Genomic DNA, 19,036 nt, shown 5'->3' with positions numbered 1-19,036 from the left:
CCAATGATGGTTCATGCTATTAATGTTTATAGTGTTTACCCAATCGATGAAAAAAAGAACATTTGATGACACCATCGATATTGGAAGAAAAAAAATGAAATACATAGAGCAAAAAATAGCACGTAAGAACAAACAAATGAACATTGTCAACAATATTATCCTATGTGTTATCAGTATTTCAATGTTTTTTAGTTTGATCTGGTATATAATACAACATTATCCTTACAAAACAAATTTCAATCAAATCTTCATCAGTTTGTCATAATCATCATCATCATCATCATTATATTTTGAAACAAATTTTTACTTTGTTGTTTTTTTTTGAAAAAAAAATTTTCTACTTGAATCGAAAAGAAAAAATGGAAATCGATATTGGTGGATTCGATTATTCAAATCATGCTCATCTTCGTGATGCAAATAATCTTTTGGATAATATTATTGATGATAATGGCTATAAGTTAGTAAAATTGATTTTTTTGACCATTTCAAATTCTTGTGATGAAAAATGATTAATTTGATTTTTGATCTTTGTTCTTTGTTTTAGCTATGATACTGTAATGGACATTGGTTGTGGTAGTGGACGTGTAACAAGTCTGATTGATTGTCGTCTTCGATGTGAACAAATTCTTGCTATAGATATAGATATGAAAGCTATAAAATTTGCCGAGAAAAATTATCCATCACCACGTATTCGTTATCAAATATCGGATATATCATTACCATGGGATAAATTAGATCCATTAATACGTAAATATGAAAATCAAGTTGATTTAATTATTTCGAATCGTGTATTACATTGGATTGAAGATAAAAATTATGTTATTCAAAATATTTTCCGATTATTAAAACCAGGTGGAATGTGTTATGCTAATATAACAACATTATTAGATTTATTTTCCGATCTAACACAAGATGAACGTGAAAAATTTTCCGAATTAATTATCATTCCAAGTGAAACAGATCAAAAAGAACAATTTAAAAATTTATTTGAAAAAAATCAATTTAAACTACATTGGATTGAATCGCTTCATCTTCAACAACTTTATCCAAAAGATGAATTTCGTTCAAGTTAGTTTGATTTTTTAAAAAATTCATTTTTTCTTTAAAAATATTTCATTTTTCCCACACACACAGATGTTTTACCATATTTTCCTAATCTAACCAAAAAATATTTGATTGAAAAAGATCCAATCAAACGAAATATGATAATGGCTTCTGGATTAAGTGATTATGTTAAAAATGCATTTCTTCGACTTTATTCGCGCGAAATTATCGAAGCAAATGGTATACCAGATAAATATGAACTAACTTATGGACAGATAAAAATCATTGCACAGAAATAATGATTCTTTCGATATCATATCGTTTGTTATTGATGAACCTTTTTTTATTTAAAAAAACAATCATTTTTAATCATTATCTGAAATAAAAAAAATATTTATTTTGAAAAAGAAAATTTGAATTTTTTCAATGAACTAGTGTTTATGAACGATCCAGCTAAATCGTCATGGAAATTTTTTTTTTGTGAAGCGGCTATTCAATGTTTATAAACACACGTATACGTGTGATATGCGGTCTTGATTGATAAATTGTGATGATATTTTCATCATTTTTTTTTTTCATTGCATTTTAAATCCTGAATTTAAACGGAACAACAAAATGACTGAACAAGATACACAAAAAGCTAGTTTATTGGCTCGTGTTAATTTTCCAATCTATTGTGTTAAATCAATTTCGGAACGTCATATTCTAATCGGTGGTGGTGGTGGTATGGCTAAAACTGGAATATCAAATCCATTTGAAATTTATGAATTAACTTATGATCCAATAGCAAATACTGCCCGAGCAACATTAGTGACACATTTTGATGTTGGTAAGTAGAATATGATTGTTTTCATTGATTGGTTATTTATTCGAATTTTTTTTACAGGCGCAAATGCAATTATGAATTTGTGTGTGATTCCAAAATCTAAACATTTATTTGAATTAGCATGTGGTGGAATGCAAGGAATGTGCCATATTTATGATGTTAAATTTAGATTCAAAAATGGTCTAACCACTCATCATTATGATGATCATTACATTGATCAAAATAATTCTTCAAACAATTATCTTCGCCGTCGACATATGAGTTTTAGTTCACAGAATTCTGTTGAAGATATTGAAGAGAATATCGAAGAATGTCATAATCCAAAAGTTGAATTGGATAATAATAAACTCAAAGCAGATAAAGATATTCATCATGATAATAATCAAGGCGATGATAAAAAAGATTCCGTTCCAAATAACATTCCTGATTATATTTTTGATTTTGATTTGAAAAAAAGTTTTCAAACCGATTTTCATTCGGATGAACCTTATCAAAAATTGGTAAAATATTCTTCAAATGCTTATATGGTTTTCAGTGCTGGAGCCGATGGTCATATTGGATTCTGGCAACTTCCCAATTATAAACCTTTGACTAGAATTAAAGCTCATGAAAATGAAATTGATGATATTGATATTCATCCATCTGGCCGGCATTTAGCCAGCGTATCCAGAGATGGTCGTAGTTTAATCTGGAATGTTAATAATTATCAATTGGTAAAATCATTGGAACATAATCAAGTGATACCAAAACCAACCAATAAAGAAAAGGCAGAAATATTTGCTAAAGCAAAATATTTACCACGTTTATGTCGTTATTCAACAGTTGAAGGTGATGAAAATAATGTTCGACTTTTTGTTGCACTAAATAGTCGAGCCAAATTAGATTCATACATATGTAAATGGCTTATACAAAAAGATGAATATTATATGGAAAAAATTATCTCTGCCGGTGATGTTCCACTTTTTGCCATGGCAATCAATGATGATGGAAGATTTTTAGCTGTTGGAAAACAAACCGGTGATATTGATGTATTTATTGCATTTAGTCTTCAACGATGTTATCATTTCAGTCAAGCTCATAATATTTTTATAACTGGTATTGAATTTCTACAAACAACACAAGCATCATTAGAATTAGTTGGTGGTGATGTTGATGCTGCATTAGTATCGGTTTCGGTTGATAATCGAATTGTTTTGCATAAAATTCCCAAACGAGGTAAATTGACTTGAAAATAACTAATTATTATTGTTATTAATTGTAATCAAATTTTTATCCCATTGCAGCCACTTTAGGATTTTTTGGATCATTTCTATTCTTTGTTATGTTTATTCTATTTATTTATGTTGTCATGAATTATTTTGATTTATGATTTTTAGTTATTAAAAACAAAAAAATTAATAAATTTTTATTTTATTTCTTCTTTAAATTAAATTATGATTGTGTTTTGGTTGTTGTTTTTAATCCTTGTTTTAAATTTTTTTGTAATGTTTTGATATGTCCTTCAAGATTAATTTGATGTCGTAATTTAGCCATAGCTTTTATTCCTTGAATTTGTTGATCCTGTTGTTGTTTTTTTAAATAGTTTAATTAACAAAATATTCTAAGGTGAAACCGTAAAATTACATACCGATTCATTTTCCAATTTACATTGTTCATTATAACGTAATAAAATATCATCCAAATTTGTTTCAATAACCATACCACCGACAATAATTTCATTTAAAATATAATGAATTTTATGCATATTAAATATTAGATCTAATTCACAAACAGCACTAAAACAACGATCCATTGCTTCAACAAAAACTTGTATCAAATCTAATATGGCTAATTCATTTTCACCATTATCAACAATGAATACAATATATAATGTTGCATATTGACGATACATAAGTAATAATTTTTCATCCAATTTCGGTCGATGACAACGAACGTTTGCAACATCGAAACTGTGTGTGTGTGAGAGAGAGAGAGAGAGAGAGAGAGAGAGAGAAAACAAAACAAAATGAATAAAAAACATTTTTCAATCCTTTTATTTGTTCAACAAAAAAACATTTACATATCAGTTTCAATAAATTGACATTCCGAATAATCACGATAATGTATAAGATCATATGCACAACGTATAATTTCTTTGGTAACATCAGGTGGCTATTTATAATAATTTTTTTTTTGGGGGAAAATTCAGTTTAAAATATTTTTTCAGGGTTGTTAATGAAAACTTACATAATTATATTCATAAAATTTAACCAATCTTGCTTTTCCCTGTGTATTGAATATTAATACCGAATGAATCATGATTGATGATTTGTTTTGTTTTTTGTTTTTTATTGTCTGTCAATTTTTTTTTCGTTTTTCATTTGAAAATAATGGATCATAACGAATGGAATTTCATAGTAAATGTTTTGTTTATTTTTGTCGTATTGATTTGACTATATCTTTCCAATTGTTCATTCACATTCATTGTTTTGTTGTTGTTGATAATTCAAGCATTTATTTTTTTATGGTTTAAAATGAAAAAAAATATTCAATATCTCTATGATAAGTATCAATGTTGAGAAAAAAAAACTCCTACTCATAAATTTTCATCAATATGATTGCCATTATCAAATTGGCTTATCAAATTAAATGTGTGTTAGATAAATAAATAAATAAACTCATCATAAATGTATTATTGCCTATCGTGCAATATTATTTTTTTTTTTTTTGAAAAATTTACTTTTTCAAAAAATCAAGTATCATCATTTGATCAATGATATAGTCAACAAGAAAAAAAAATACACCTGTTGATTCAATATAGGAAATTAATTAAATTAAAAACAATAATAAATAAAAAGTGTAATCAGTAGATTTTGTCAAGTATACAGTATTATGAATGTTGATACAATCGATAATGAAAAAAAAACAATGCTCTACATTTTTTCTTTGATTGAAATTGGATGCAATCCATTAATGTACATGTTACTAATGATACTTAGCAATAAGATAGGTAATTTTATTAAATAGAGTTTCGTTAATTAATATATAAATACGGGATCATTTTCTTAGAATAAAACAGATCATTTGTATTTAACATCTATTGATCAACAACAACAGAAAAAAAATTAATTATCAACAATGAATAAAATTATTTCAATATCGTTTGCATTAATCGTTTTGTTTGGTATTGTATCATCCATTCAGGCTTGTGTTTATGATTCGGATTGTGGAAGTGCTGCCCGTTGTATTAATGGTATGTGTCAAGCAATGTCCGATTGTGTTACCAGTTTAGATTGTCTTAAATATGGTATCTATTATGAATGTTCAGCTGGTCGATGTATACCAAGCAAACATAAAATCTGCCGTAGTGATGCTGATTGTAAAAAGAATCTTATCCATAAACATTGCGTCAATTATCGTTGTACATGAATGAAAAAACTTTTTTTGTTTCACAAATCGCAATGATTAATTATTTTCATTTTATTGAATGAATGAATAAATAAAAAATAAAAATTTATCTTTTTTTTCTGATTTCCATAAAAATTGAACCTTGTGTTATTTATTGTAATTCGAATCATAAATTTAAAATATCATTTAGTCAAACCGAATGTATTCGGATGAAATATTAAAGGTAATTCAAATCAGATATAAACATTTTCACCAAGATTCGTTTGAACAATCAAACTTTGACATTTGATTTCATCTTGAAATCATATATAAATCCAAGTTATAATCTTATTTTTGTTAATCCAAAATTATTGATATAAATAAACTTGATTGTTTACTTAACAATGAACAAAATCATTTCAATATCGTTCGCATTTATCGTCTTGTTTGGTATCGTATGCATTCAGGCATGCAAGGATGATAAGGATTGTGCAGCCACTGAACATTGTGTCAATGGCACCTGTGAAAATATATCCAAATGTAATACAACCTTAGATTGTCTCAATTATGGCCTCTATTCTGAATGTTCAGCCGGTCATTGTATTCCAAGCGAATATAAAATGTGCTTCAATGATAATGATTGTAGAAGGGAACCCATCAACAAAAAATGCGTTAATTATCAATGTAGATGAATGAATTTTTTTTACAAATCGTAATAATGAATTAATGTGTATTCTATTGACTAAATAATAAAAATAAAAATTTAATTTTTTCTAATTTCCAAAAAAATAAACTTTGTGTTATTTATTTTATTTTTGATTGATTTTTCTCGAAAAAAAGTAGTATCGAGTATGATTATGATGATTTTATTGAATAAATTCACTGAATATTGTGTCGATGGCACCTGTGAAAATGTAATCATAATTTTTGATAAAATATTAAAGGTAATTCAAATCGGATAATTAAATCGCTGACATTTTCACCAAGATTTTTTTGGCAAAATCGAACTTTGGTATTCAATTACATTTTGAAATCATATATAAATCCAAGTTATAATCCTGTTTTTGTCCAATCCAAAATTATTGATATAACTAAACTTGATTGTTTGCATCAACAATGTACAAAATCATTTCAATATTGTTTACATTTATCATCTTGTTTGATATCGTATCCATTCAGGCTTGTACCGTTGATGCTAATGGCAACTGTAAAAATGAATCCCAATGTAATACCCATTTAGATTGTCAAAATTATGGTATCTATAATGAATGTTCAGCCGGTCAATGTATTGCAAGCCCTTATAAAATCTGCCGTACTGATGCTGATTGTTATGGTGGACCCGTTGGCATAAAATGCAACAATTATCAATGTAGAGCTTAACACAGTCCATTAATGGATTCAATCGCTTCTACAATAATTTTTTTTTGTTTCACCGGTTCGTTAATACATTCATGGTATTAGATGAGAATGGTATTCGGTCCAATTTTGCAATAATCAATGTATATAAGGGAATTTTTTTTTTAATAAATAAAAATTGAACCTTGTGTCAATTCACTTTATTTTTTGATGTTTGATTTTTTATTCTTCTTTTTTTTCATTATGATGATCCTAATGTGAATGTTTTCTATTTTTTCAAGGTTAGTATGCAATACCAATTTTCTCACTGAAAATCTCTTCCATATGTATACCGGATTATTGTGGCAATCGAAAACCTTGTTTGCCAAAAAAAGAAAGAAATTTCTTTTTGACAATTATCTTTTGTGACGTAAACAGTGCACACACGCTAATCACTTTCATTTCTTTAGCAAAAAAAAAAATTGATGTTATTTGAAAAACATAGAAAACAATAATGGGGAGATAAATTTATTCTGTAGATATTTATATTTTTAGCCAAAAAAAAAAATTCTTTATAGTCAAAGTATTCAACCAACCAAACTATTCTATCAACTATACCAATCTACACCATATAAATTGTATTACCACCGTTGTTTGGCGTATTTCATCTACCAAAGAAAAAAAATATCATTTTACTGAGCGAAAGTTTTTGTCATTCATTCATTCGAATTCAAATCCCGAAACAGCTTTGATCGACAAACAAACAAAACAATGTCCAATTTATATAATCAATCATTCGATTTGATTAATTCAATGAGAGGTGGTTATGCTGCTGGACATTATTATAATGATTCGGCAAAAAATGTTCACGATTATGCTGATGGTTGGTATTTAAGACGTGCAAAATTAAATCATGGTGATTTACGTGAAATGTTAATCGATATGACAATGCGTAAAAAACGTTTAGAAGGACAACATGATATTGAATGTACAATGCATCGACCATTACAAACTGGTCTAAATCAAACACCGGATATACAGAAAATTCCACATATTGATTATAAACATAAAAAAGGCAAGTATGAATATTTATATCGAAAACAATTTTAAAAAAAATGATGTTTGTAAAATTTATTTGTAATTTCATTTCTAACACAACATGTATCCAATGTTTTATTTTCTTAATATATTTGAATATTATAATTTTAAATATAAATAAATGAATTTTAAGCCAATGTTTTATGTTTGTTTTTGTTTCAATGATAATTTTGAAGATGGAACCACAAAAAAACAAATGGCGCAGATGGCATAATCAGATGAAAATTTTTTCCTTCGTTTTTTCATTTTGAAATTGAATATTTGTTTGAAATTCTAAACACCGACAAATAGCAAAGCGTGTTAATAAGTTAAAGAATGTCACTGATGAAAAAAAAGTATGATATTGAAGACAAAAATATTCATACTTGACATATGTAAATTATTATTATTATTGGGAACAAAGCCAAAATTGTATTCATTGAAAACAAAAAATACAAAATTCTTAACGTTTCGTTAATCATTTCAAAGTATAAAAAAAAATATCGAAAGATACAATTGACAACGAATGAATAATTTTATTCATATGTTGTTTTTTTTTACTAATCGATTATAACTTTTAAGCAGAACCGAACATTAATCGACGATAATCATCATTAACCCGCAACCAATCTATCGAAAATATGTCTTGCATTAAAATTTGTTCCGGTATTTTATTATTTCTTGCATATCATTTAATATTATTATTGTTGGCATTAATGAATACGGCTGTATGGACAACTGAATTACCACGGATACAATTATGGCATCACCCAAGCCTTTATGCCGTTGTAAAAGGATTTAATGTATTTTTCGGTACATTTATTATCTGTATTATTCTGGTTATTTGTTTTAAAATTGGTGATCATATACTTAGTATTGCTAATCTACGTATACGTGCAAATTATAATTTTTATCTATTAATCATTAGTTTTATAATTGTATTTTGTTTTCCAATTATTTATGTTTATATTGCTCGTCATATTGGTACAATGATGATTCAAGAAAAATTAACAAATTTTACATTATTAACATTAATATGTTTTATTGCAATTGATTCAATGATAATATTTGTATTTGCTATATTTTTATTATTAACATCGATAATGTCAACAATGCGTTCATATAATATATTTAGACATTTAGTTAAATTAAGTGAAGATAAAAAACAATTGAAAAAGAAACAACAACAACAACAACCAAAATCAAATGTTAAGATTAAACGAATTGAACAACTTCGTCGATATCCAGGTCATCATTATGGTGTATATCCTGGACATGGTAGAATACCAGCAAAAGGTGTTTATCAATATCCATTAAAATCGAAAAGAAATTCAAATCAACAACAAACACCTGATCATCGTGTTTATCGTGTTGAATCATCAATGACTCAACGATATGGTTATGGTTATGTAGCTACACCTACATTAACACTTAGTGATCCATCCGGTTCATTTGATGGCTCATTGCAACAACAACAACAACAACAACAACGATCAAATACAAGTACATCACATCCATTATCCGAAACAGCCGTATATTTAGTATGATGTTAACTTGATAAAGAAAAAGCGACAACAAAATAATTATTATAATCACTGTTAATTCAAATGAATTAATGGCAATGATGATCATCATCAAAAATTGAATGTATCGGATTTTCCGCATGGAAGTTTTCAAAATGACAAATTTACATGGCAATATTTTTTTTGGTTACGGTTCATTGTACTTGCAAAATGATTTTGGCTGAAAAGAAAAAACAATCATAAACACAGATTGAAAATTTTTTTAAAAAAATGGCGGCCAAAATAATAATAATAAAAGCGCATCAATAATAATGTTTGAAAAGATATAAACTAGTTTTTTTATTTCAGTGGCAAATGGTACTACTATTGGTCATTGGTGTTAGAAGGTTAATGTTTATATACGAAATGATTGCATCCACATTCAATCGTTATTAACTGGTTCGGTAAGTTCATCACCGACGGTGAATAATACATCCATCAAATAATTCTTCAAGTGACGATTTACAACAAATCATTCATTCCTTATGAATGAAAATAAAAAACAAAATGCAAACATGTAAAATAATTTCGATATTATTATGTTTATCATCACAATACATTGTCCTGATTGATAATGCACCGATTGTACCGATATTAACAGCATTAGCAGCATCAGCTGCCGGTTTATTTCAAATACAAATTGATACACTTCATATTGCCAAATATATTCGTGATGCATCACAACATAAACGAAATCGTGGTGCATTTGTACGTGATCTATTGTATACTGCTTTCTATCGAAGTGGACAACAATATAATGTTATTGTATTTAATTTAGCCGAAGAACATCAACAAAGATTATATGGTGTTAATTTTTATGGTAGTGTTGCATTTAATGATGGTACACGTTATGGTATATGGGTATTTGAAAATGGTATATTTGAAAATCATGGTGCACGTGGTTGGCATAATTGGGGTATGATTGGTTCATTTAAAAAAAGTAAAGATGGTTCAACTATTTATTTTCATCGAAGACATCGTACATCGACAACAACCATTGCAACGACAATTGATTCGACAACAACAACAACAAAAACATCAACCCAAATGACATCAACAAGCACAACAACAACAACAGTAATTGTACCGGTTATCGATTTAAAAATCGAACACTTACAACAAGTACCTGGTAGTAATAAAATATTTTCCATACAAAATATTGATGAAATTGAATCAAAAATCAATACAACCACTTATACAGAGAATCCATTGAAAATGGAAAATTTACAAAAAATATTTGATGATAAAATATTTCAAGAAAATAATGTTACCGATATAAATGATGGCACATCGGAACCAAATGAAACAAAAATTAGCATCAAAATTGAAGATAGAAGAAAGAAAAATAAATCCAAATCAAAGAAAAAAGCATAATAATTAGATGAAACAATGATTTTGATTGTAAATTATCATTTGATGCGCTGTTAGATTGTTTTTTCTCATTGAATAAAAATTTTTTAAAAAAAAATTTATGATCAAAGTCGAAAAAAAATTTTATTTCAAAGGAACAAAGAGATAATTAGATAGCCAAAAAGCTTACAAAATACAAAATTGTTTTTCGAAAGATTTTGCTTCGAAATAATCCACATTGTTCCAAAAATTCCGGATACTTGTCCAAAAAAAACATTTACAACTTGAGTTTAGTACGACGCCAATGACGACGTTTAGAACTGTAACGAATTTTGTTTCCAGTTTTCATTCGAATCCATTGTGGTACTGGCCGATTTTGTTTCTTTTTTTTCGCCAATACTTTTTTGATACGGAAAGTTTTATGTGCAGCCTATTTGAAAAGATGATAATTAGAAGGAAATTATTTAAAAAAAATCAATGTTCTTACCATTTTTAAGCTGAAAAAATTGAATAACCAAATAAAAATTTACAAACCAAAAACAATTATTCAATTCGACTCCAGCCACATGGAAAGGAAAAGGAAAATGTTATTGTCAATGTATACAGCCGCTACAACAAACATGTTGTTGTCGTAAACATTTTTTTTTCAATGGTAGTGGTATATGAATACTGTTTTGAATTGATTGTGTAATAAGGTGAGAAATTCATAAACAATGTTTCAGGAATTTATTTATTCTTTCGAATCCAGAAAAATCCATGGATCCATTTCCAACAATATCGAAAATTGATGCCGAAAAGGTAAGATAATTGTTTTTGAATTATTTGCTGAAATATCTAATGATAATCGAATATCAAAAGGTTGACAAGATGCTCAAAACTAAGGATACGAAACAGGTAATGATAATTTGCTATAATGAATTTAATTTTAAAATTTTTTATTAAAAAAAATTTCAGAACGTTTATGTACAACAACCAGGTTCGAGAATATTCTTTCTCTCCTCACCCGTTAAAGTACAGCAACAAATTCAAAGTAAGAAATAAAACTTGACATTTCCTGTTTATCAAATTCATTTGATTCTTTTTTTCTAATCAAATAGAAATTTTAAAATCAAAATAAAAATAACCATCATCACCAAGTACAAATCGGTTATAATGATGATGACGTTGATTGGGAAAATTTTTTCACTAATTTATCTTTCGTAATGGAAAAAAAAGATTTCTAAATGGCATCAAGATGTATTGTTCAATTGTTGAATGTCAACAACCAATTATAAGATTTAATAATTATGTTTGTTCAATCTTTGATCATTAAATATGCAAAAAATAATAATAATAATTAAAAGTAAAAAAGAACAGATAATTGATGAGTTTCTAAAACCGAAAAAAACATTGTTTTCTTTCTACATCTTTCTATTGTAGAATTCAATGATTGTCAAAACCATTATTGAAAAAATGGATTTAATAATGAACAATACCTGTTTGCGATAAAAAGAGACTGAAATGAAGAAAATTGTAGAAATTTCTATAAGATAAGTATAAGATAATTATCGATTTATTCGATAATTGCATCACATTATTCAGCTTCAAAAACAATTGACAAAGATCAATCAAAAGCTATATAAAGTCTTGAAAATGAAATTCATTTTTTTTTAAACTTTCAATTTCGTTTTGTGTATTTTTTCTGTGTGATTGTTGATAAACACCAGAAAGAAAAAAGAAAATCATGAAATACGAATATTTTCGAATAAATATTTCATCATTAATATTCATAATTGTTTGTGTGGAATTTGTTCAAATTTGTTATGGTCGTCATTATCCAAAATGTCATCTTATTGAAATGGAAAAATGTTTTGATAAATTACATCAATTAAAAGATTCACAACATGATCCATCATTTTTGTTAACATCACATGAAGGTCTTGATAAAATATGCCGGTAAATAAACTAATTTCTGGAAATTACCCATTTTAATAAATAATAATAAAATTAACTTCTTCTTAAACAAAAAAACAGAGTTTTAAAAGAAGATTTTACTGGTTGTATTTTGGCTTATCTGAAAAAATGTGGTACACCATTACATAAAGAATTAAGTAAAGTTATTTCCGATGCTATCCTCGAACATATGAACATGATTTGTGATTCAAATTCTGAATTTAGAAATGGTAAGTTTTTTTTTGTTTGGTTATTAGTAATTTTTTATTTTATAAAATAAATTTACAAAAAACCTTATCATTTCTTTAGATTTATTGGAAAAATCTCCATGCATCCATGAAAAGATATTATCACAACAAGATTATCAAAAAGAATGTAATAATCCATTTTTTACAACAGTTGCTTGGGGTGAAATGAAAGCACATTCAAAACATCGTGAACGTTCACCAATTGATTATGCATTCGATGCTGGTTGTTGTGCATATCGACAATGGGAACAATGTACAATGCCTAAAATTCGTCAAAATTGTGAAATTGAATCCGAAAATATATTACAAAATGTTATTGGAAAATTATTAGGTGGTGTTACAAATTTTCTTTGCTATCAGGATATATTTAGTCCTGGATCACAAATATGTCAAACATTACCAACATTAGATGAACAAATGTCACAGGTAAACATAACGTATGCTGATCAGCAAAAATTTTCAATATTTTCAGTTGTTAAAATGTTTTTGACCAGAGTGGATGAAAGTAAAAAATGATAATAATTCTAATAAAACAAAAACAAAAAGTGAAATCAAGGTTAAATAAAGATTTTTCAATGAACAAAAATAAATAAAATAAAATTAACATTGAAAATTTTCTGTTTGTTTTATCAAAGTTCTAATCAATTTTTAGATCAATAATAATTAACTTTATTAAAAAAAAAACTTTTTTTACAATTATAATGCTTAATTTGCGTGCATTCATGGTACAAATTCATTCAACCATTTGAAAAGTTTTTTTCCCCTTTTCCTTTTTTTTTGTATATCCAAAAATCAAATATCAAAGTTTCAAAAACAAAAAATCAATCAATCAATCAATCAATCGAATGTCGTTGTTGCTGATAAGTTCAATATTCTTTCAATTTATTCAACAAATGGATTCTTGTTCTTCTGATTCTTATTCTCGATCGTTTTTGTGTGTTTCAAATATAATCTCGTTACGAATAGATCCTATTAACCGCGGTGATATGGCAGAAAGATAACCATATATAGTTTTTTGCTATATTTTTTTCCATCATCAACAACTATATCATTGTCCATTTAAACAAGAAATGTATATACCACACACAAACAACCAAGCGAAAAAGAGCCAAAATCATATAGTTAATTTTTTTTCCTGAGAGAAGAAGAAGAAGAAGGGAAAATCGAGACAAGCCAAGCCAAGTTGTACCAAACCGATGCATGCACCACACACCACACACACAAACAGGCATTAAAAAAAAAGATATCTGCCATCTGCCAGATCATTTTTCTGATTTCAATTCAATGAATTGACTCAAAGTTTTCTCGTTTTTTCTCTCTCTCTCTCTCTCTCTCTCTCTCGCACTTTGGCTTTGTTGTTGTAACATTAAAAAAAAATCTCAATTTTTTTTTTTTTGTTGTTGTCGTCGTAGTTTGTGAATATAATTTGTTGAATAGTTTTGGGTATTTATTTTTTTTCATTGCCACAATTCATTCATCAACAAAAATAAATCATCGAATAAATCGATGTTTACTGATCTTGATCATCATCGTCAACCATTTTTTCATTGCAAACTGGCAACGATAATCAATCATTTTTGTTGTTGTTGTTGTTATTGTCGATTCATTTGATCGGTTTTTCCTTTCTCTCCTTTTCTCTCTCTTTATCGTTTTTTATTGTTTTGTTTTCATTATTTCTTTGTTATACACAAAAACAATTTGTTGTTTTTTTTACACAAACATTTGAACCAAACAAAGATGTATTTGTTATTGTGAGTTTTTTTTTTATTTTTGTTGAATATTTTTTGATCAAATCCGTCATCATCAACATAATCATCGTCATCATCTTTCAATTGATTGATTGATTTGATTCGAAATTGCCTTAAATTTTTTCATAGTTTACTAATATTCTTTCGAGTTTTGCTATTGTTCTGGCTAAATAAAATCATGTCGTTGACTAAACTTGAACGTGATAAACAGAAATTAGTTCAGGATAAATGTCAACAAATATTAACTGAATTATTACGTGATGAAGATAATAAATATTGTGTTGATTGTGATTCGAAAGGTAATGTTTTTTTGGTTTTGTTTTGAAAATTCTGCTCAATTACTCAATTAATTGTTTCAAAATAAAGGACCACGATGGGCATCATGGAATTTAGGAATATTTCTTTGTATTCGTTGTGCTGGTATACATCGAAATTTAGGTGTACATATTTCAAAAGTAAAATCAGTTAATCTTGATTCATGGACACCAGAACAAGTTGGTTCAATACAAAATATGGGAAATAGTAAAGCAAGAGCTGTTTATGAAGCAAATTTACCTGATAATTTTCGTCGTCCACAAGCGGATACTGCCTTGGAATCATTTATACGTGCAAAATATGAACATAAAAAATATATTGCTAAAGAATGGGTAGAAACACCACCAAAACCAGCGGTAGGTGTTTTATTATTAAACAAACATTTAAAAAAGATTCATTATTTTTTTCGTTTCAATTAATTGATTGTTTTTTTTTCATCCATTAACCAGTTTGATGTTGAAACCGAGCTAAAAAAAGAGAAAGAAAAGAAAAAGAATAAAATAATTAAACCGATTGTACCGTTGAATGGTCAAATTGAAATTCAAGTAAATTGCTTGTTTAGATTTTAAATTGCCAATTTTGTTTAATCTAATTTTTTCTTTTTTGGTTATATTTTTGGTAAATAGTCGAATCCGATTCCACGTCCTACGCTAAATTCGAATGGTAAAATTGAAAGTAAAGTATCGAATACAACACAGCAGCAGCAGCAACAACAAAAATCTGAATCAAATCAAACATTGTCATCAGCATCTGCAGATTTATTAAGTTTGGATTTAGGCTCAACTAATACGAATAACAGCAACAATAATAATGAAGCTTTTGGTTTTTTTGCTTCGGCATCCGATAATACAAAATTGTCAACAAAATCAAATGACAATAATCAATCATCATCATCGTCGAATAGTGGTCAATCAACAACAACAACAACGGTAAACAAAACATTAGATGATGAGGAAAAAGATTTTTTCAATCAAAAAACTACAACAATCGATGATAATAATAAAGATGTGAAAAAATTGACAAAAGAATCGATATTATCATTGTATTCAAAAACACCGAACAATTTATTGAATGGAATTGGATATAGTAATAGTGGTACTAGTTCAACATCATCAACAATATCTAATCCTCAATTTTCAAGTATAAATCCATTATTTAATCCTGTTGCTGCTTCTAATCACCATAATCAGGTAAATGAAAAAAAATAATTTTTTCCCCTTGTAAATTTATTTTTTTTCGAACAAAAAAAAAATTAGGCCAATTTGATTCCACAATCATCAGCATCGACAAATCCATTTTTGGCCAACAACAACAACAGCAACAATAATAATAATAATCCGTTGACAATGATGAATACTGGCGATTTTTCACAACAGCAATCAATGATTCAAGTAAATTCATTCGAATCTTTAAGCTTATTTTTTTTCACATATGAAAATTTTCCTTTTCCAGGGACTTTCTTCATTGAATCTACAACCATCATCGACAACAACGACAAATGCGACCAATCAAATGCCAATGATGATGGGCAATCAGCAAATAATGAATTGGTTTAATACTGGTAGCAGTACAGCAATACCAAACAACAACAACAACAATAATAATAATAATCCAATTGGATTATTATCATCAACAAATTCGTCATCAACAATGGCGGCAAATCCTTTTATCGGCGATCAATTAATGATGAACAAGAATCCAATTTTAATTCCACAACAATTAAAATTGAATGGCAATACAACAACAACAACAAATAACATTGGTAGTGTGGACCAATCTATCATTGATAATAGCAAAAAGAATGATTTAAATAATTTGAATTTTTGGTGATATTTATTATTATTATTATTATTATTTAATTAATCAATTAATTAACCAATTTGGATATGAAATGAAATGAAATGTTTTTTTTAGGGATCATCGTGAAAAGCAAAAATCAACCGTTTGTGTATAATAATATAATTTTAATTAACATTCAGAATTACCAAGTAAAAATTTTTTTTTTCAAAAATTGATTAAACCAAACCTCTTTATTTCGAGAAGATTCTTTTGTTTGTTTTTTGCTTTCCAAAAATAAAAATTCGTCACCATGGTAATCTGGCTGTTTTGTTTTGTTTTGTTTGGTGTTTCGTTTCACTTGTTTTTTTCATTTGATTTTCTTGATTAAATTTCATTCGATTTCATGTAATATTTTATTTCTGTGAAAACAAAACAAAAAAAAATGGTTGCAGGAAATTCTCAACAAATTTTAATCGATTATTCAAAACGACCAGATGAACAACAAAATATCGGTTCGAATGATGTTAAATTCATTATAAAAAGATTAAAATTAAAAGGATGGAAAATAACCATGTAAATTTGATTGCATTTTTTTGTAATTTTTGTAATGATTTTTTTCGTTTTTTTCCCCTGAAGAAACAAAGAAAGCCTAACCGAAGATCTAATCAATAAACATCGGATTTTAATATTGTTTATGCCACAATTGAAATTTGCCGATTTTGAATTTCAAGCATTGAAACAATATTTGGAAAGTGGTGATGGTAAAATTCTTGTATTACTAGAAGAAGGAGGTGAAAGAAAATCATCAAGTAATATTAATTATTTTATTGAAGAATATGGTACTTCAGTTAATAATGGTAATGATGGAATGTGAATTTATAATTTTTTTATAAATAAAATTAACCAATAATTAATTTAGATAAAGTAATACGAACATCATTTTATAAATATTATAATCCAAAAGAAGTATTGATACAGGATGGTATTATTAATCGTTCATTGATTAATCATGCATCACAAACAAATTTGATTCAATCATCAAATAATAATGGTGGTGGTTTATCATATTTATATCCATTTGGTGCTACATTGAATGTAGCTAAACCATCATTACCAGTTTTATCTACAGGCAAAACATCATTTCCACCATGTCGTCCTACATGTTCATTTTATGAACATGAAACTAATAATGATGGAGGAAGAATGATTATTTTTGGTTCTGGACATGGATTCATTGATAAATATATTAACAAAGAACAAAATGTTAATTTATTTGATCTATTTTTAGATTATTTACAAGATAAACAATTCAAACCAAATATGATTGATGCATTAAATCCGGAAATTAATGATTATCATGTTGTACCGGATTTAGAATTATTATGTAATGATCCAATGTTATATTTGGAAGAAAGTGAAGAATTACCAATCGATTATTCAACATTATTTTCAAGAAAAATTAAAAAAATTTCCAATCTTTCATTAGCACATATAAATCAAACATTCAATGAATTACAGATTGAAAAACGAACATTACAAGTGATTAAACCACATTTTGAAACACCATTACCAGGTTTACAACCAGCCGTTTATATGCCTGTATTTCGTGCACATACAAAACCAGAATTAGAATTATTCGATTTGGATAATGAATTTGCATCGGTACAAAGTAAATTGGCAAAATTAGCCAATAAATGTAATAATAATGATATTGATTATTTTATCTGTGAATCTGGCTTGATCGTTGGATTAGATATGGCAAATTTGAAAGAGAAAAATATTTGCAAACATATCCTGTATATGGTTGCCAGTAAAATTGTTTCATTCAAAAAAATTAATAATGATTAATTTTAGTTAGTAAATTTATTTATTTATTTGAAAAAAAGATAGCTATTATGATTATGATGATTATTATAATGATGATGATGATAATTTTTTTAAAGATTAAATATTTGAATTTTATAAAATTTATTCGGGCTGTATATTTTCATTGAAACCATCAGTTTCATTGACCAATGCACGTTCAAGTATAACTTTACCCTCTTTATATCGTTGATTATCTTCGGTTGCAAATTCATATATCCATCCTAATTTTGTATCACAATTTTTACATGATACATCACGAACCATATGTCGTCCAGTTAACATAACACGATCTTGTACCTCACTGTATATTGTTATAAATAAAGAATTAAATTTAAATAAAAACCGAATTTCAATTTTGTTTTTCGATTTCAGCAACAAAAAAAAATCACTTACCTATAGCTTAAATTGACAACATTATTGAATAAAAATGCCCGGCCAGTTGCTCCAGTAAATCTGGTACTTAATAATTGTGTTCGATTTGTTAATGGTGTTTCACAACTAGCACAAACATATAAACGTTGGCCACCAATATGTTTTAAAAATACTCTTCCCATTATTCTTGTTTATACTAATCGAATTTGTAAATGT

At 27.3% G+C, this 19,036-nt stretch overlaps 11 protein-coding genes and 1 long non-coding RNA gene across 12 annotated transcripts; 9 read left to right on the top strand and 3 right to left on the bottom strand.

Annotated features, from left to right (window-relative positions):
- The first annotated feature begins 228 nt into the window (after positions 1 to 228).
- On the top strand, positions 229 to 1,456 carry LOC113788597 (uncharacterized). The gene is made up of 3 exons (XM_027338062.2): positions 229 to 457; positions 545 to 1,068; positions 1,135 to 1,456. The coding sequence occupies exons 1-3, from the start codon at positions 360 to 362 to the stop codon at positions 1,341 to 1,343; spliced, it is 831 nt and encodes a 276-aa protein (XP_027193863.1). The 5' UTR covers positions 229 to 359; the 3' UTR covers positions 1,344 to 1,456.
- An 84-nt stretch (positions 1,457 to 1,540) lies between these two features.
- LOC113788595 (guanine nucleotide-exchange factor SEC12) lies at positions 1,541 to 3,301 on the top strand. The gene is made up of 3 exons (XM_027338060.2): positions 1,541 to 1,873; positions 1,931 to 3,085; positions 3,154 to 3,301. The coding sequence occupies exons 1-3, from the start codon at positions 1,660 to 1,662 to the stop codon at positions 3,237 to 3,239; spliced, it is 1,455 nt and encodes a 484-aa protein (XP_027193861.2). The 5' UTR covers positions 1,541 to 1,659; the 3' UTR covers positions 3,240 to 3,301.
- Positions 3,302 to 4,433, bottom strand: LOC113788599 (uncharacterized). The gene is made up of 4 exons (XM_027338065.2): positions 4,097 to 4,433; positions 3,930 to 4,021; positions 3,498 to 3,819; positions 3,302 to 3,430 (listed from the first exon to the last, which is right to left on the bottom strand). Exons 1-4 carry the CDS (start codon positions 4,166 to 4,168, stop codon positions 3,302 to 3,304), a joined length of 615 nt encoding a protein of 204 aa, XP_027193866.2. The 5' UTR covers positions 4,169 to 4,433.
- Positions 4,434 to 4,903: 470 nt separating this feature from the next.
- LOC142645331 (uncharacterized) lies at positions 4,904 to 5,392 on the top strand. The gene has a single exon (XM_075821341.1). It carries the CDS (start codon positions 4,988 to 4,990, stop codon positions 5,276 to 5,278), a length of 291 nt encoding a protein of 96 aa, XP_075677456.1. The 5' UTR covers positions 4,904 to 4,987; the 3' UTR covers positions 5,279 to 5,392.
- Positions 5,393 to 7,222: 1,830 nt separating this feature from the next.
- On the top strand, positions 7,223 to 7,806 carry LOC113788571 (uncharacterized). The gene has a single exon (XM_027338033.2). It carries the CDS (start codon positions 7,343 to 7,345, stop codon positions 7,679 to 7,681), a length of 339 nt encoding a protein of 112 aa, XP_027193834.1. The 5' UTR covers positions 7,223 to 7,342; the 3' UTR covers positions 7,682 to 7,806.
- Positions 7,807 to 8,173: 367 nt separating this feature from the next.
- LOC113788574 (uncharacterized) lies at positions 8,174 to 9,216 on the top strand. Its single transcript, XM_027338037.2, has one exon. It carries the CDS (start codon positions 8,290 to 8,292, stop codon positions 9,193 to 9,195), a length of 906 nt encoding a protein of 301 aa, XP_027193838.2. The 5' UTR covers positions 8,174 to 8,289; the 3' UTR covers positions 9,196 to 9,216.
- Positions 9,217 to 9,347: 131 nt separating this feature from the next.
- Positions 9,348 to 11,001, top strand: LOC113788590 (uncharacterized). Its single transcript, XM_027338054.2, has one exon. It carries the CDS (start codon positions 9,700 to 9,702, stop codon positions 10,582 to 10,584), a length of 885 nt encoding a protein of 294 aa, XP_027193855.1. The 5' UTR covers positions 9,348 to 9,699; the 3' UTR covers positions 10,585 to 11,001.
- Positions 11,002 to 12,194: 1,193 nt separating this feature from the next.
- On the top strand, positions 12,195 to 13,291 carry LOC113788575 (uncharacterized). The gene is made up of 3 exons (XM_027338038.2): positions 12,195 to 12,495; positions 12,574 to 12,722; positions 12,802 to 13,291. The coding sequence occupies exons 1-3, from the start codon at positions 12,284 to 12,286 to the stop codon at positions 13,254 to 13,256; spliced, it is 816 nt and encodes a 271-aa protein (XP_027193839.1). The 5' UTR covers positions 12,195 to 12,283; the 3' UTR covers positions 13,257 to 13,291.
- On the bottom strand, positions 13,054 to 13,814 carry LOC142645307 (uncharacterized). The gene is made up of 2 exons (XR_012846471.1): positions 13,435 to 13,814; positions 13,054 to 13,264 (listed from the first exon to the last, which is right to left on the bottom strand). It is a non-coding gene; the product is annotated as an uncharacterized LOC142645307 (long non-coding RNA).
- A 349-nt stretch (positions 13,815 to 14,163) lies between these two features.
- LOC113788573 (uncharacterized) lies at positions 14,164 to 16,845 on the top strand. Its single transcript, XM_027338036.2, has 6 exons — positions 14,164 to 14,787; positions 14,855 to 15,159; positions 15,253 to 15,348; positions 15,430 to 15,993; positions 16,060 to 16,194; positions 16,256 to 16,845. The coding sequence occupies exons 1-6, from the start codon at positions 14,667 to 14,669 to the stop codon at positions 16,631 to 16,633; spliced, it is 1,599 nt and encodes a 532-aa protein (XP_027193837.2). The 5' UTR covers positions 14,164 to 14,666; the 3' UTR covers positions 16,634 to 16,845.
- An 89-nt stretch (positions 16,846 to 16,934) lies between these two features.
- On the top strand, positions 16,935 to 18,567 carry IFT52 (intraflagellar transport 52). The gene is made up of 3 exons (XM_027338046.2): positions 16,935 to 17,155; positions 17,219 to 17,439; positions 17,502 to 18,567. Exons 1-3 carry the CDS (start codon positions 17,025 to 17,027, stop codon positions 18,428 to 18,430), a joined length of 1,281 nt encoding a protein of 426 aa, XP_027193847.2. The 5' UTR covers positions 16,935 to 17,024; the 3' UTR covers positions 18,431 to 18,567.
- On the bottom strand, positions 18,417 to 19,006 carry Ype (yippee zinc finger protein). The gene is made up of 2 exons (XM_027338058.2): positions 18,842 to 19,006; positions 18,417 to 18,749 (listed from the first exon to the last, which is right to left on the bottom strand). The coding sequence occupies exons 1-2, from the start codon at positions 19,000 to 19,002 to the stop codon at positions 18,551 to 18,553; spliced, it is 360 nt and encodes a 119-aa protein (XP_027193859.1). The 5' UTR covers positions 19,003 to 19,006; the 3' UTR covers positions 18,417 to 18,550.
- Positions 19,007 to 19,036: the final 30 nt, after the last annotated feature.

Source organism: Dermatophagoides pteronyssinus, unplaced genomic scaffold (genome assembly GCF_027571235.1).
Source record: "Dermatophagoides pteronyssinus isolate colony J.1.1.1.1 unplaced genomic scaffold, Derpt_VIB-CSIC_2022.12 sq0009, whole genome shotgun sequence".
Classification (NCBI taxonomy): domain Eukaryota; kingdom Metazoa; phylum Arthropoda; class Arachnida; order Sarcoptiformes; family Pyroglyphidae; genus Dermatophagoides; species Dermatophagoides pteronyssinus.
The sequence above is the reverse complement of the archived record's forward strand: the minus strand, read 5'-3'. Positions and strand labels throughout refer to the sequence as shown.

Coding starts and splice junctions, on each gene's coding strand:
- LOC113788597 (XM_027338062.2), top strand. CDS start 360: ATGGAAATCGATATTGGTGGATTCGATTATTCAAATCATGCTCATCTT. Junction 458..544: donor ATTGATGATAATGGCTATAA/GTTAGTAAAATT, acceptor TCTTTGTTTTAG/CTATGATACTGTAATGGACA. Junction 1,069..1,134: donor AAAAGATGAATTTCGTTCAA/GTTAGTTTGATT, acceptor CCACACACACAG/ATGTTTTACCATATTTTCCT.
- LOC113788595 (XM_027338060.2), top strand. CDS start 1,660: ATGACTGAACAAGATACACAAAAAGCTAGTTTATTGGCTCGTGTTAAT. Junction 1,874..1,930: donor AGTGACACATTTTGATGTTG/GTAAGTAGAATA, acceptor TTTTTTTTACAG/GCGCAAATGCAATTATGAAT. Junction 3,086..3,153: donor GCATAAAATTCCCAAACGAG/GTAAATTGACTT, acceptor ATCCCATTGCAG/CCACTTTAGGATTTTTTGGA.
- LOC113788599 (XM_027338065.2), bottom strand. CDS start 4,168: ATGATTCATTCGGTATTAATATTCAATACACAGGGAAAAGCAAGATTG. Junction 3,820..3,929: donor CAATTTATTGAAACTGATAT/GTAAATGTTTTT, acceptor ACACACACACAG/TTTCGATGTTGCAAACGTTC. Junction 3,431..3,497: donor GTAAATTGGAAAATGAATCG/GTATGTAATTTT, acceptor AAACAACAACAG/GATCAACAAATTCAAGGAAT.
- LOC142645331 (XM_075821341.1), top strand. CDS start 4,988: ATGAATAAAATTATTTCAATATCGTTTGCATTAATCGTTTTGTTTGGT.
- LOC113788571 (XM_027338033.2), top strand. CDS start 7,343: ATGTCCAATTTATATAATCAATCATTCGATTTGATTAATTCAATGAGA.
- LOC113788574 (XM_027338037.2), top strand. CDS start 8,290: ATGTCTTGCATTAAAATTTGTTCCGGTATTTTATTATTTCTTGCATAT.
- LOC113788590 (XM_027338054.2), top strand. CDS start 9,700: ATGAAAATAAAAAACAAAATGCAAACATGTAAAATAATTTCGATATTA.
- LOC113788575 (XM_027338038.2), top strand. CDS start 12,284: ATGAAATACGAATATTTTCGAATAAATATTTCATCATTAATATTCATA. Junction 12,496..12,573: donor GGTCTTGATAAAATATGCCG/GTAAATAAACTA, acceptor ACAAAAAAACAG/AGTTTTAAAAGAAGATTTTA. Junction 12,723..12,801: donor AAATTCTGAATTTAGAAATG/GTAAGTTTTTTT, acceptor TCATTTCTTTAG/ATTTATTGGAAAAATCTCCA.
- LOC113788573 (XM_027338036.2), top strand. CDS start 14,667: ATGTCGTTGACTAAACTTGAACGTGATAAACAGAAATTAGTTCAGGAT. Junction 15,349..15,429: donor ATGGTCAAATTGAAATTCAA/GTAAATTGCTTG, acceptor TTTGGTAAATAG/TCGAATCCGATTCCACGTCC. Junction 15,994..16,059: donor CTTCTAATCACCATAATCAG/GTAAATGAAAAA, acceptor AAAAAAAATTAG/GCCAATTTGATTCCACAATC.
- IFT52 (XM_027338046.2), top strand. CDS start 17,025: ATGGTTGCAGGAAATTCTCAACAAATTTTAATCGATTATTCAAAACGA. Junction 17,156..17,218: donor AAAGGATGGAAAATAACCAT/GTAAATTTGATT, acceptor TTTCCCCTGAAG/AAACAAAGAAAGCCTAACCG. Junction 17,440..17,501: donor TGGTACTTCAGTTAATAATG/GTAATGATGGAA, acceptor TAATTAATTTAG/ATAAAGTAATACGAACATCA.
- Ype (XM_027338058.2), bottom strand. CDS start 19,002: ATGGGAAGAGTATTTTTAAAACATATTGGTGGCCAACGTTTATATGTT. Junction 18,750..18,841: donor GTTGTCAATTTAAGCTATAG/GTAAGTGATTTT, acceptor AACAATATACAG/TGAGGTACAAGATCGTGTTA.